This window comes from Gracilinanus agilis, chromosome 2 (assembly GCF_016433145.1).
Source record: "Gracilinanus agilis isolate LMUSP501 chromosome 2, AgileGrace, whole genome shotgun sequence".
Taxonomy (NCBI): Eukaryota; Metazoa; Chordata; class Mammalia; order Didelphimorphia; family Didelphidae; genus Gracilinanus; species Gracilinanus agilis.
The window spans coordinates 271857759-271873610 of record NC_058131.1 but is presented as its reverse complement, the minus strand read 5'-3'; the positions used below and the strand labels follow the sequence as shown (position 1 = coordinate 271873610).

Below are 15852 nucleotides of genomic sequence, written 5' to 3'. Positions count from 1 at the left end.
CTCAAAGTCTTAGGAAATAAGACCTTTTTCTTTTTCTTTTTTTTTTAAACTCATTACTTCCATCTTAGAATCAATCCTAAGTATTGGTTCCAAGGCAGAAGAGAGGTAATGTCTAGGCAACTGGGGTTAAGTGACCTGCCTACAGTCACACAGTTAGAAAGTTTCCACCTAGCTACCTTGATAAGACTCTTTAATTATTTCCACTAGCTTTTTAGTTAATGTTCTCAAATTCTCTAAGTATACCATCATATCATCTGTAAAGAGTGATAGTTTAGTTTCTTCATTGCCTAATTTAATCCCTCAATTTCCTTTTCTTCTCTAATTGCTAAAACTGCTAGCAAAGACTCTTAAATATAGGGCCACGATCACATCAGGGCACTGCCCATTTGGAAATGCTGGGGACCTAGCTGAAGAATATTCTTCCTCAGTTTCGTATATCCTAGAACTATTCCTACAATTTCTTTAATAGAAGATTCATGCACAGGCATGAACAGAAAACACCAGTAGGTATTCACTTCAGCTCCCGTTAGAGAGTAAATGATGGGAATAAAGGGAATGGACTAAAGAGGAGTCAGGAAATGATTCCTCTAAGAGGTGAGATGGGTCCTCACATGGCAAGTTCTCCTTTTGGCCCTGCAGCCTGCTTTCTCTATTATTGTGCTGGAGAGAAGTCCTTGGGAGCTACAAAAATGGCCCTAATGGTAGAGAAGGAATAAGAAAGAGTTTTATTGCATCTTGCATGTGCCAGGCACTGTGCTAAGTAGCACTTTACAAGTACTATCTCACCTCTGTAGAAGCAGAACCATAGGAACTGAGTTCCTTACATTTATATGACACTTTAAGGTTTAAAAAATATCTTCACAAAAACCCTGGGAGACAAATAATGATTTTTGCTCAAAATGATCAGAACTAGGATTTGAACCCAAGTCTCCTGACAGGCCACTGTCTGTTCCACCTCATTGTGCTATAGGGAATTGGATCCTAATTCTTCTGAAGGCCCTTTGGCTGCTGCTTGGTAATCTGAGAATTCCATTTCATTCTTGAAGTAGCATTTAAAGAATGGAATCTAAGAGTCCAGGCATAGGTAGGGTGTTTGAGAAGGAAATTCTGCCTTTACCACTAACCATCTACTGTGCCGTCCAAGGCCAGTTACTTAACCTTTCTGAGCCTTGGTTTCATCTGCCCCACAGGAACACAATTTCTTGTGTGGCTTCCTCTCTGAGCAGCTGTGAGGATCAAATGAGATAATAGATCAGAGAAGTGTTGTAGAGATTTGAGAAGTGGTAGAGAGTCCTGTTGTAATACAAGGGGACATTAGGATCATATAGGTTGGGAAAGGGAGACCAGCAGGATACCCTGGTTTGCTATACTACCCTCAGTGATGCCATCTGCTTTAGGCATAAATTGGCTTCCTGGCCTCTGTGGGAGAGGCAGTAATGAATCTCCATCTCTCTTTCTAACTTCCAGAGCTGTGAAAGGACATTGACCTCCTTCCTGAGGGGGGTTTGGACAAGTCCTGGCATCCGGAGATGGTCTGATGCCTGTGCCATCTTCCTGAAGGGTCTGTGTCAGTGGCTCAGCAGGAGAGGAAGAGAACAGGGAGAAGGCGCAGTTGATGTAAGGGAGGCAGTGAAGTGCCCAAAAGAGAGCCCAGGGATGAGAACCAGGAGACCTGGGCTTTAGAACCCATCTATTATGCAAGTTTGAGCAATTCATCTCACTCTCTGGTCTCAGTTTCCTTGTCTGCAAAATGGTGATAATTGTCCCTGACCTGCCTACCCTTTCCAAAGAGTTATGAGTATCAAGTGAGAGAATAGATTCAAAATGCTTGATAGCCTGCAAAACATCTTATAAATTATAAAATTGTACAAATGTATCCCACAAGGCATCTGGGAGTTCTAGTGAAATACTGGGTATGAGAGAGTTTAGGAAAATGAAAAGGACTCCCGAGTGTCAGCGGACCGCCACTGCCTGTCAGGGAAAGGTATCCTCCTGCAAAGCTGACCTGACAGGCTGAGCTTTTCATGTAGATTGTTTTGCTGCTAATGACTCCCTTGGCAGCTGCTCCTCCCCTCTCCCCAATATCCTGAATCTGTCACATGTGCTCAGTGTTAGCTTAGAGGCACCAATTCAGCCTCTAGTCAACTCTGAACCTGCCCTGGGCCACTTCCTTAGACACTTCCCTAGAGTAATGCATCTACTAGCCTCCTAAGCAACGCATGCATTGCAGTGAAGTCACTTCCTCTCTTGAAACCTCAGTTCCTTCTTCTGTAAAATAGGCATAACAGTCACTGCTCTGCCTCCTTCTCAGGGCCATTGTCAGGCTCAGATCACAGAATGGAGGTGAGTGAAAGCATACAAATAAGGAATTATTATCTAGAGTAGTTTAGGAACTGTTCCCAAGGATTTGGTAACAGCCTAGTCTGTAGAAAGGGACCTAAGGCTGATAGGGAAAACCTAGTCCATCTTCCCCTCCACCTGCACACAATCCCCTTAGAATCTTCCTGGAAAGCAAGTAAGGGTTAACCTCCACCCCCCATCCCCAGTGCAATTGTCTGGCATCTTCCATGCAAAAGCTTCTTCCCACGGTGACTAATTTGCATGGGATGGGCTAGTATCAGCCCTCAAAGCCCCATGCTCCTCTGGCACAGAGAGATGGGGAGTTAAGGGGGAAGCTAGGGCCCTAAAAGTGGGGAGGTGGGGAGGGAAGTGGCCCCAGAAGCCCATAGGAGGCAACAGGAAGTGTATCTCTACAGCCCCCACTGTACCTGGCTGGGGCTTCTCCTTTTCCCCTTCTCTTAGATGCTTCCTTCAGGTGGGACACTGGGTTTATCTGTGTGCTGAGGTAAGGATGAAATGGCCCATTCCCGAGGGTCTCCTCCCTGGATGGTTCTGTCCCGTCTTCCCCCAAGACTGGCTCGTACCACCCCCTGACAAACCGGTCCCTTCAGCATCTGACTCGTAGGCTCACCATGTAGGATTTTCATCCCGCTGGTTTTTACCAGTTCTGAGAGGACCCCCTTTCTTCCTCCCACCCGCTGGGCTTCCTGACCTCCCTCAGCCCCCTCCATCCCGATTGCCCACTCAGCAATACCTCTGGCAGATGTCACTGCCCTGGGAGCCCATCCTGTGAGCTGGCAGCAGGGGGCTGACCCCGTAGGGCTCCTCTCCCGGGGTGGCTGCCTGGCCAGCCTTGCTCTCTGATGGGGAATTCTTCAGCTTCGACCGCGCCATCCTGCCTGGCTCTTTTATCCCTCCCCAACTCTCCTGCGGAGGGAGGGGCACTGCTGCGTGCAGCTCAGGGCTGCTGGTGCATACCACGCTGTAACTGGCTCCCTCCCTTCACTCTGCCAGGCATTGGAACAGCCCTGTCTGTCCCTGGGGGGTACTTCCAGAAGGGAGGGAGGGATGGAGGGAAAATCCAAAGATGCGCTATGATGAATATGAAACGGCAGAATATCGTCTCCTGAAGCATCCTTATTTTTCATGGAAATCAGACTCGGCTTTTTCCAGAGCTGTCCTCAGATGACTCCATGTTGAACGTTTCTCTTCCCAGGGATCACAGCATCCTAGGATTTTAGACCTAGAAGGTACCCAGCACATTCTTTAGTCCTCTCCCTTCATTTCACATATCAGGAAGCTGAGGCCAGAGGGCCAAGTGGTTTCCTTGCTCAAGGTCACACAGATAGCAGAGTCTCAGAGTCTCAGAGTGCTGGTGATTAAGCTGTCTTAGAACCCAGCCCCCTCTGTGGCTGTCCCCACCGCAGGTCTAGATCAGGGTGAGAATCAAGACCCTTGAGAGTAAGCAATAGCAATTCTGAATATGAGTCATAATACATAGGATCCCAAGGATCCTGTGTGTCCATCACCTCATTTTACAGATGGGGAAACTGAATCCTAGAGACCTGAAGTATTATGCCCAAGGTCATATAGCTGAAGAGTTGAGATAAGAACTCAGATCTCTGAGATCAGAAAGTTAGTGCTTTTTCCTTAAACCAAGTTATATTAAAGATCTGAGGCTCTATGACAACTCTAAAGCTATGTCTCCAAGAGTGTGGAAGGGCTACACTGAACCACTGACACTCTCACCTAGACTCTCTTTCCAACAAATGCCATTTGGAAAATACATGTGATGGGCAAGGGCTGAGAGGCAGCATGGCATAGTGGATAGACTACTGTACCTTGAGTCAAGAAGCTCTGGCTTCAAATCTTGCTTCTGACACCTCTTAGTTTTTGATCCTGAATAAGTCACTTTACCTTCTTCAGTCTCCTTTTTTATACCTAGAAAATAGGGATAATGATGCTGTATAATAATACCTACCTCACACAGCAGTATTATATTCTGAAGATCAAATAATGCAAGTAAAGTGCTTTGTAAAGTTTTGAATATCTATCTATCTATCTATCTATCTATCATCTATCTATCTATCTATCTATCTATCTATCTATCTATCTATCTATCTATCTATCTATCTATCTATCCGTCTATCTATCTATCAGCTTTCTCTTTAGAGTTCAATCTGTGTGGGATAACAGAAGTAGAGACCAATTGGGAGGTTACTGGGTGGTGCAGTAGATAGAGTGCAGGCAGATCTGACTTCAACTCTAGCCCCAGACACTTACTAGTTGTGTGACTGTTGATAATACTTAACCTCTTTTTGCCTCAGTTTCCTCAACTATAAAATGGGATAATAATAGCACCTATCTCAGAAAGTTCTTGTGAGGAACAAATGAGATCATATTTGTAAAAAACACTTAGGACAGTGTCTGGAACACAGTAGGTGCTATATAATTGCTTCTCATCCCCATATTTGACCATTAGGGAAACTGAGACCCAGAAGGGGGTTGTGGGTTGCCCAATGTCATTAAAGAAGCCTAATTCAAAATGTGATCCTGACCCAACTATTATGACTCCAAACTTTTTCTCCTACCCCATTTGTCCTGGGTCAGATTTCAGTACAGGTTAGGGATGGAAGCCAGAGATAAATAAGGGGAAATCCTAAGGACTCTAAAAAAAATTCATGACAATGCCTTTGGTTACAATACAACTTTTGTTTTACACTCTTCTGTTCACTGTTCTTTTTTTCACATCTCATGGAACATTTGACATGCCTACAGTGATGGTGATCATTTTAAACCCAGCTGTCTAAAGGTTTAGGACCCTTTCATTATGACTCAGCCCTAGGGTTTGTGAACAGGGAACAGCTTCTCTTTAGTCTAAGGCATTGATTTCCAAAGTGGGTGCCACCGCCCCCTGGTGGGTGCTGCAGTGATCCAGGGAAGCGGTGATGGCCACAGGTGCATTTGGGGGCCGTGAATAACTGTAAGGGGGCGGTGATAGTATGTGACAGGGGGCGCTAAGTAATATTTTTTCTGGAAAGGAGGTGGTAGGCCAAAAAAGTTTGGGAACCACTGGTCTAAGGGATGGAATTACTCTGCTCACTGAGCATATTCACACTTGCCCAGAAAATGATCCATCAAGTCACTACTCTTAAATGCCAGCAATTTCTCCAAGCACAACCTTCTACAGTTCTTGTTCCTAGGCACTTTTCCTGTCAGAAAGAGTCACTGACAATATTAAGTCATTTACGCACTTATTGATTAAAAAGAAAATGTGTTTAGCACAGTGTTGGGCATATATTAAGTACCTAATAAAGGTTTGTTGTTTGACTTGATTGAGTTGACAAACATGAGTTAAATACTGTGCTAGATATTGAGAGAGCCACAAAGTTTAGTTATGGCATTGGTGCCTGACCTTATGGAGCTTGTACTTAAGGAGAATCCTGAAAAACACAGATAACTATAATACCCAATGTGGCATGATAAATGTATCCTAAATGCATCAGAGGTAGGAGCATAACAGTGCAAGAGCATAATCAATGGAGGATTAGAGCATCTGGGGAGTGATTATTAATGGAGGAGGTGGCATTCAAGTACATGGTGCTGAAGTGGACAGAACCCCAGAGCTGAGATCAGAAAGGCCAATTAAGGATTTAAGAACATCCTGTTCAAATACTGGCAGAGAGCTATATTTAATGTAATGCATTACCAAAGTCATGAAAACCTAAGGATTTGAGAACTTGTTCAGATAAATGAGTTTTCATAACTTTGGTAATGCATTACATTAAATATAGCTCTCTGCTATTTTAGCCCAAGACTGTGTAGGAAAGCCTCTGGGTTGCCACTTTTGTGGCAAGAAATCTGGAATATCTGGAATAGTCTTGTCCCTTCTCCCAACTTACTAAGTAGAGAGGGAACCATTCTCAAATTGTTGTTTGTATAAGGTGTCAGGGTTCTGAATTGGAGTGATCTTTGGCTAAGGATGGAAGGAGAAAGCTGGGATCTGTGAGAGACAGGCATGGATGTGTACTGACCTTACAACTTCCCAAAATGTAGTAAAAAACCACTCAATGGAAAAAGGGAGAACTAAATTCAAGTCCCAACTGTTTGAGGTTGGGAAGTCATTTAACCTCCCTTAGCTTTAGTTTCCTCACTTATAAAATGATGGAGTTGGTCTAGACCAGAGGTGTCAAACATGCAACCTGAGCTCCTGAATGCAGAGGAACCAGATTAAAATGTAATTGGGAAACATTTAACAAAACAAATAATGTTTTCTAAAACATTAGAAAATGTTATATTTAAAAACTAAGTTATTATGCATCTCATAGAGATCTTTATGTCTGAGTTAGTGTACATTTCTATTTGAGTTTGACACCACCGACCAAGGTCTAGACCAGGGTTCTTTACCTGGGACTTATTAAAAAATATATGCATTTTTTGAGAATTATTTGAATGAAATTGGTTTCCTTGGTAACTACATGTACTTAATTTTATGCATTTAAAAATATTATTCTGAAAGGCAATCCATAGGTTTTGCCAGATGGTCTGAGGAATCCATAATACAAAAAAAGGTTAACCCCTGGTTCAATGAACTAGAGCTCCTTCCATTTTTTATATTCTCTCTCTCTCTCTCTCTCTCTCTCTCTCTCTCTCTCTCTCTCTCTCTCTCTCTCTCTCTCTCTCTTTGTATACTTGAAAAACCCCAGATATAAACTCATTTTCTTGTGTTTGGGGTCTTTCTCTTGAAGTGGGTACTCAGGAAAATACTACATTCCTTATTTTTTGCCAATCCCAATACCTCTTGAGACAGTGGTTAGGTTCAAATTCTGTCTTAGACACTGACTCAGTGTGACATTGAGCAAATCATTTAACCTCTTTATTAGGTCTCAGTTTCCTCAACTGTAAAAAATAGGGATAATAATAGCACGTATCTCACAGAATTTTGTGAGAATAGAGTGAATGTCTGACACATAGTAGGTACTTAGTAAATGCCTAATTCCCTGCTGGTCTGACCAAAATCATGAAGACCAGGGACTCCTGGGGATGAGTTTGTCCCAGGNTCTCTCTCTCTCTCTCTCTCTCTCTCTCTCTCTCTCTCTTTCTCTCTGTATACTTGAAAAACCCCAGATATAAACTCATTTTCTTGTGTTTGGGGTCTTTCTCTTGAAGTGGGTACTCAGGAAAATACTACATTCCTTATTTTTTGCCAATCCCAATACCTCTTGAGACAGTGGTTAGGTTCAAATTCTGTCTTAGACACTGACTCAGTGTGACATTGAGCAAATCATTTAACCTCTTTATTAGGTCTCAGTTTCCTCAACTGTAAAAAATAGGGATAATAATAGCACGTATCTCACAGAATTTTGTGAGAATAGAGTGAATGTCTGACACATAGTAGGTACTTAGTAAATGCCTAATTCCCTGCTGGTCTGACCAAAATCATGAAGACCAGGGACTCCTGGGGATGAGTTTGTCCCAGGGTAGGTTCTAACTAGATCCCAGATATTAATCTCAACAATGTTTTCAAGCAAAAAATTGATTCCTAAGTCAATAGGATTGGATAGAAGCTTGCATTAGATGGAAGTCTTGGAAAAGGATACGATTGGGCTATGCTACATCTCTATAAGACCTGGCCCAGTGCCAGCTAGTTCTCACTTTTCTGAGAGAGAGAGATATTTCAAAGCCCCTTGCTCACCAGCTGCTTCTGCTACTTTCCTGAAGCAAACAACTCACCAACTCAATTAAGGCAATGTCTGCTGGGTGAATTCTCAGCTGTGGCCACTGCCACCACTTCCTCATTCTTTCCTTATTTTCTACATCATAATTTATAATAATGATACCAACTACTACCACAACAATAACTCATATCTTATACATATAGCAGTTCAAGGCATGCAAAGTGCTTTACATACATTATCTTCTTAGAGCCTCACAGAAATTCTGCTAGAAAAAAATTATAGGTATTGTTGTTCATCCTTTGTTTTCATTGAGGACCAATGACATCATGAGGTGATGTCTTGACTCACACGTGAATTGGATTCAAGTGAGGCAGAATTGCACAAACTCATCAGTTTGCATCCAGTCATCACTATCCAATGGCATGACAAAAGTCAGGATGACTCTTGATGGCCTGGGATGCAGTGGATGACCTTGGCATACCTTCGTACATTCAATGTTGGGTTGAGTTCTAAGCACTCCATAGCACCTGTTTCAATCACCTTCATGGCCAATGGAACAAAATTCTTCTCATTTACCTGTTCTGCTGGGGAGAGTCTTCACATGCTTGGGTAGACATTTTCCTAATTCACTGATAGGTTTGAGATCTATTGGCTACCTGTCACATGGGTTAGCCTATCTGCCCAAATGGTTTTACCAGGGTATGATCCCTGTGTGTGCTACAGATTTTTGGAGCCACAGGTGAGAGTTAGGTGACAGGTGGATATCAAAGGTGGATGAGCAGCCCTGAAAAGTGTGAAAACCTTCACACCAGGGATGCTTGTTCTTCCTGAACACCCCATGTACCCTACCGATGAACAAACTGAGACTCAAAAGGATATGACTTGCCCAGGGTCTCATGTTCATATTCAGTCTTGATCCATCTGTGTAGTTTCTGAACAGTCAGTAATTACATGTTTTAAACAGTTTGTAAAATTTTAATTTCTATAAAACTTTATTATTCACTCATGATTTTTCAAATCACAGCACTTCAATTACTTTCCTTATTCAGCCATTAACTCTGAGAACCATATTTAGTTTTTACAAGCCTTTCCCTGTTTTTGTTTTTTTTTTTTGGAGGGTGGCGGGACTCATGAATTTTTCTTTCTGCACATGCTTTTTTACCTTTGTACTCAGATTTCCCTGATCCCATGTCCACCATTCTAATTATTTCATCATACTGCCTCAGTTTCTATGAAGAGCAGGTGCCCCAAATGATCATTTTGAAGGGAGGCTTGCAACTTCTCTTTTTGAGATACTAGAGGTGGATTTGGCTTGACTAATCCATCTGCTTATATACCAATAAGGTCTTCTGTGTATCTAGCCCCATGCTTAGAGATGATGGTGAATCACAGATGTAAGAGACAGAAGCTACCCTCCATAGTAACATAGTTTAGTTGAGAAGGCCAGACAGAGAAAGAGAAAGATGAGACATATGGAACAACTGTGTGATTAGTGCCAAATCAGAGGTACAGATGGAAACGTCTATAGAAACAGATTAGAAAAATAGATTATTTTAGCCTGAGCTGCTTGAGGAAAAGCTTCATGGTCATTGAAGAAAGGGGAGGATTCAGATAAGTAGAGAGGAGAGATAGTAGAGGGAATGAGATGAAGAAAAGGTGGTAGATGTCTTGTACATAGTGTTTTGGGGGGGGATAGTGAGGACATCTACCCACCACAACCTCAGCATCTTTTAAAGAGGAAGTGTGGAATAGTACAAAGAGAAATGGCCCAGGACAGCAGGGAGAGCTCTGGACTTGGAGTCAGGAGGACCTGAGTTCAAATCTTGCCTCATATAGTTAACAGTGGTATGACTCTGGGCAAGTTACTCAACCTTTGTTTGTTTCATTTTCCTCATCTGTAAAATGAGGGACTTGGGCTTGATGATATCTAACATCTTTTCCAGCTATAAGATCTGGTTCATAGCACAATACTTGGCATATAGCAGCTAATACAAACTTTTTCATTCATGAATCCTTTAAACTTCATAGTTATCATCCCAAATCATGGTCTCTGACTTCTTTTTCCAATTGCTTTATTGTGAAAAACAATGTGAACTTTATGCAATTTATATTTTTATACAAATTTTCTCTCAATTTTATTGTTGTTGGCAACAAATTAGTCCCTATTCGTTCTCAGTACTATCCTAAGCTTTGTAGTTCTGCGGGCATATGTGCCCTTCTTTCCTATACTTATCATCTCATTCCTGGGCTATTGCAGTTGAGCTGGCTGGTTGGTCTCCCTACCTTGAGTAATTCCCCACTTCTGTTTATCCTCCATTCAGTTGTCAAATTAATCTTTCTAAGGATATAATCTAACCATGTCACTCTCCCTTATTCAATTAACTTTACTGGCTCCTTATCATCTCCTGGATAAAATATAAAAACCCTCAGTTTGGCAATCAAAGAGCTTCGCAACCTGGTCTCTTCCTTTCGCCTTATCATGCAACCTGTGATCCAGTGACAGCTACCTCCTTGCTGTTCCATGCACTGGACATTTCATCTACAGATTCTGGACATTTTTGATGGCTACTTCACATTCCTGGAGCATGCTTCCTCCTCATCTTCATCTCCTGGCTTCTTTAACTTTCTTCAGTTCCCAGGTAAAATCCTGTCTTCTTTCTTTCTTTCTTTCTTTCTTTCTTTCTTTCTTTCTTTCCTTCCCTAAGACTGAAGAGCAGTAAGGGCTAGGCCACTGGAGTTAAATGACTTACCCAGGATCACATAGCTAGGAAATATCTGAGCCCAAATTTGAATGCAGGGGTTCTCTTGATTCTTGGCCTGGCACTATATCCATTGTTCTACCTAGATGTCCCCAGAGAAATCTTTTAAAAATTCCCCCTAAATGTGAGTGCCTTTCCTCTGTTGATGATTTTTCATGTTGTCACCCCCAGGAAACTGTGAGTTCCTTGAGTGAGGATTATCTTTTGCCTCTCTTTGTACACAAGGAGGTTATCATAGTGCCTGGCACATAGTAGGTGCTTAGTAAATGCTTACTGACTGAACGAGCACTAGGAACTATAGTCTAGGATAGTCACATTTACTTCATCATCTCAGAATGTTCAACCACTATAATCTTGCTGTTAACCTGAGCAAGAAAATTAATGGATTTTAAAAAATCTGAGGATCCTGGTGACTTTACTACTTATCTCTCTGGGCCATAGATTCTTCAGCTCTGAAATAAGGGTGGCTAAGGTCCTTTTTAAAGCTAAATCTATGATGTATGATTCTAAAGTACATATAGTTTCCCACAATTCTCCTAGCCACCACACATAGCACAGTATATTCCCATCCCCAAGCTCACACTGAAACCCTACTTGGAACTGAATTACTGCCCTCTTCTCTTGCCTGTTCAGATGCTACTCTTTCTTTCAAGGTCTAGTCCATGCACCTCCTCCATGAACCCTTTTCTGACCAGTCCAGGCCACAGCTCTCTCTTCTCTGACCTTTTAGAACACGTCCAGCCGAAACCACTCAATATCTCACTTGATTTTTATTGTCTTGGTTGTGCTCTGATTGTATCAAGGGTGAGCGTCAAGGCTCACCAGCCTGAGAGTGCCAGGAGCATGAACACTGCGTCTTCTCCTTCTCTTGTCTTCCTTCACTTTCCTCCCCCTCCCAATTCTTCCCCCAAGCACTGGGCACAGGCCAGGCATAGGATAAGCACTGATTGGAATCTGAGCTCACCAGGGAGGAAATCTAAGCTTCTCCTTAGATGTCCCAAGTGGTTAAATACAGAACACAGTTTATAATAAAGAGACAGGTTTCTTATTGCCAAACAGAACATTAATGGAAAATTAGTGATTGAGGGAATTAGACTGCCTCCCGAAGAATGCCTCCCATTAAGAGAATCTAGCTCCTTGACTGGCCCTTTGAAATAGGACTTTGCTTGGGAGTAACCATTACTCCACTACTTGCACATGTTGTCAGTACTGCTGGTGACTCATTGCCTTAGGGTCAATTCTTCTTTCTCCTCAACTGATGACAGGATTTCCTGGATTTTGTTGGACCTGGGTTCAAATCCTGTTCTTATCATTTCTGAGTAATATCTTCAGTGAGTTATGTCCTTTTCCTAAGCTTCAGTTGCCTCATTCCTAAACATTCACTGAGCACCTAACACAAGACCTTCTGGATTTTCTTGTAATGGATATTAGTTCATTTGATGGAAAATGTGGATGAAAAATCCTGACTAATTCTATACTGGGGTGTTACAAGGATTAAATGAAACATATGAAGCTACTTTTTCAAGTTTGGAGAGCAGAGGGTTTGGAATGATAAGAATTTTGGACTAGGAGACAGCTGGCTTTGAATTCTTCCTGTCACTAGATTAAGTCATTCAACCTGGGCATTCATTTCTTCATTTGTAAAAATGGGGATAAAGTACCTTCCTCACAGGGTTTTGTGAGGATCATTGGAAGATTAATTCTATATAGTATTTTATAGACCTTAAAGTATGAGGTAAATGAATATTATTATTAATATTATAACTAATAATGGTATATATACCAATTATGAAATGGAAAGGTAGCCTGATATAATGAAGAGTGGGTTGACCTGGGTTCAAGATCTGCCAATGAAATACTGGTTGTGTGACCCTGGGCAAGTCAATGCCTCAGAGTTAGGGTTAGGCTAAGTTGGTCTGTCAAAGATGCATCTTGTAGGTCTCCCCATGGAGGAAGAATTTATGCTGCGGGAAGATAGACTTTGAAACAGAAATATTTTATTTGGTCAAGTCCTCCTAGTAGATAGAAGTCATGTGAGGATTTTTATGGCAAGTGCATGTAGAATTTTTAAAAATTGCCTTCTCTAAATAGCTATCTATAATCTCTCCTTCCCAGACAGAAATCAGTCCTCTCCATTTTAAACTTCCATAATATCTTGTTTGTATGTATCTTTTTCTTGTTTCCCACATTCTAGCTTGCATCATGAAGGGTAATGTGTGACAATGGAGCTGCCATCTACAGACTGTGAATAAGTCACTTAACCTCTGAGTGTGATAGGTACTGCTAAAACTATATATTAATAGAGGTGTTGCTGATTTGCATCACTGGATAGAGCTTCTGAGTCCAGGAAAATCATAGGTCTGGATGAAATAATGACAAAGGAACAAATAATAACAAAGATCTGAGTATGTGCGTATTTAGAGAAGGGCAGTTGGGTAGCCCAAGGAATAGAGCTTTGGACTTAGAGTCAGGAAAATCTAAGTTCAAATATGACCTCAAATACTTACTAGCTATGGGACCTTGGGCAAATCCCTTCACCCTATTTGTTTCAAGTTTCTTCATCTGTAAAATGAGCTGGAGAAGCAAATGGCAAACCATTTCAGTATCTTTGCCATGAAAATTCCAAATGGGGTCTTGAAGAATCTGAAATGACTGAATAGGAACAGATTTAGAACTGGAAGAGACCTTGCTAGTCCAATCTAGTTCAACTTTATTATTTTACAGATGAGGAAACTGAGGTCCAGAGAAGTTAAGTTACTTATCCAAAGTCGAATAGGTGACATGTAATAGCCCGGATTGTACTACAATAGACTGTGAATTTCTTTAGAATGGGGGCAAGGTCTTACTGATCTTTGCCTCTCCCTGACACTTAGTGCAGGCTCTTTACACAGTAGGTGACTGAAGAAATATTAATCAAATTGATTTTTAAAAAGACAAAGAAGAATTCACATACAAGTTAGTAAGTGGATGAGCAAAGTAAGACACGTGTCAGTTCTATTCAGCAGAATAAATGGATTCCCCATCAACATTTTGAACAGGAATGAAATCACTCTTTGCCAAGGGCACTAGAGAATTCTATCTCCTATTCTGCTCAGGTCAGGTTGGTTTCCACCAGTATCTCGATTTTCAAAATTAGAGTGAACTAGAGTTAACCCTAGTTTCAAGAATTTTGTGGCATCTCTTTAGAGAGAATTTGAGACTAAAAACTGGGTCCTAAAACGGGGCTGGGGAAATCAGAACATTTGGGCTCAAATTTCATTTCTCCATGTTTCCTTCCAACTCTAAAATCCAGACTCTTGACATATATACTTTGAAAGGTAAATCAGTTTCTCATTCTGAGAAATGGGAAAGTTGGAAAGTCTACACTATTAATTTACTTAGGTAGAAAGGTAAATGCTACTTCACAGTTTCAATCATTTATTGGAGATTCTGGCCTTCCTACCCAACCCTCAATTTTTCTCCTGCTACCAGCTGCCTCCTTATTTATTGGTTTGAAACCAAAAAGTCACTGGATGCCCTCAAATTTCTCCTGAGTTGGAATCTGTCTTTTCTTAGGCCTAGCCTGCTTTCTTTGGGACAGGAATTGTGATTTCCTTGGGCTAGAAAACATTAATTGTGCTGGCTCAGAAACTGTGCAGTTTTGCCTTAAGATAAAGAGACTATGTGGGAGGAATGATCGTGAGACACAAGAATTGGGGGTGGGGGGAGGTAGGGATAATGCCCAGCTGTTGTACTGACCCCCTCACCACCCACCATGCACTCAGGCTGATGGCATATCAGGTGATCTGAATAGAGAAAGTTGCTTCCAGGCAATGTCTTGTCAGCAATTTCAGAAAATACAAGGCCCTGGGTTAGGATTTTAAATATAATTCTCTCCCTTCCTCTCCTCCCCCAGTCCCAGGGGATTGCTATGCATTGTGACAGTTCTTTCCCTATGCTAAAATGCTGGCTCTGAGAAAAATGTGAAAGCATTCAATATTTCAAACACTGGCATTGAGCTCCCCGTGGAATACAGTCTCTTACTATACAGAGGGTATGGCGGAAAGAGTGTTTGTTGGATTTGGGGTTAGAGGTCTTGCTTAAATTCTGATTCTGTTTTGAGTGACCTTGAACATGCCACGTAAACCCCCTGGGCCTCAGTTTCCTACTCTGTAAAATGGAGTGGGTTATACTAGATGATCTCTAATATCTTTTTTGGCTCTAAATCTATCATCCATTAATATAGATAATCCCTAAAGTTCCTTCTAGGCGAGAGTCCTCTAAGATCCCCCGCTGACAACTCAGCTCAGTGGTTTCCCAGCAATTAGGAACCTGTGGGGATACTGAGTACATATGCCTTTGGGAAAGGAATTCTAGCCACAAATTGTAGCTTTTCTTTTTACAGGAATTGGAGACTGTCCATTATAACTTTGACCCTTGCTGCTCTCTGCTTGAACTATTGCTATGACCTGGCTCTGAAAATACCAAAGTGACCTTGACAGGCTTGACAGACTTTGGGGCCCCACTTTTCTCATCTGTAAAATGAGGCCGTTGGACAAGGTAAACTCATTTTCAGCATTAAAATCGATTATCCTATGATTCAAACAGGTCTTTTCATCTCCACTCTCCTTACCAATCCATCCTTTAGAATGCAACCGGCCTACTTTTCCCTGAGCACTCGGCAAATTAAACATAAATCTGACCTTGTCATTCTGCTTATAAGCTTCCAGTGACTTGATTTTGCCTACCGAGTGAAATGAAAAGTCCTTTCCCTGGATTCATAATTTGGTGATATTTTTTGCTCTTTTAATCTTATCACTTAGTCAGTCAAAAAACATTTATTATGTTCCTGGACTGTGCTAAGTGCTTAATTTTATATCTATGTTCCAAAAAAATGAAAATACTTGTGTTCCCTTATACATCATGACAATAATGATAAGCCTTTACATAGTACTTAAAGGTTTGCAAAGTGCTTTCCATCTCTTATCTCACTAATTCTCACAGTGACCTGGTGATGTAGGTATTACAATTATCTTCATTTTATAGGAAATTGGGGCTATGAGAGATGAAATATTTTTTTCCCTAGAGTTATCATC

General features: G+C 41.5%; 1 protein-coding gene across 4 annotated transcripts in view; it reads right to left on the bottom strand.

Moving 5' to 3' along the window:
* Positions 1-15852, bottom strand: part of KCNT1 (potassium sodium-activated channel subfamily T member 1) — a 205286-nt gene that overhangs the window by 137066 nt on the left and 52368 nt on the right. For 2 of the 4 annotated variants that reach the window (XM_044661253.1, XM_044661254.1), the window contains exon 1: positions 3095-3234. The exons of the other annotated variants lie outside the window; for them this stretch is intronic. In XM_044661253.1, coding sequence (XP_044517188.1) covers positions 3095-3234 — 140 coding nt within the window. Of the gene's footprint in view, positions 1-3094; positions 3235-15852 lie in introns of those variants that run through there. 4 annotated transcript variants of the gene reach the window in all.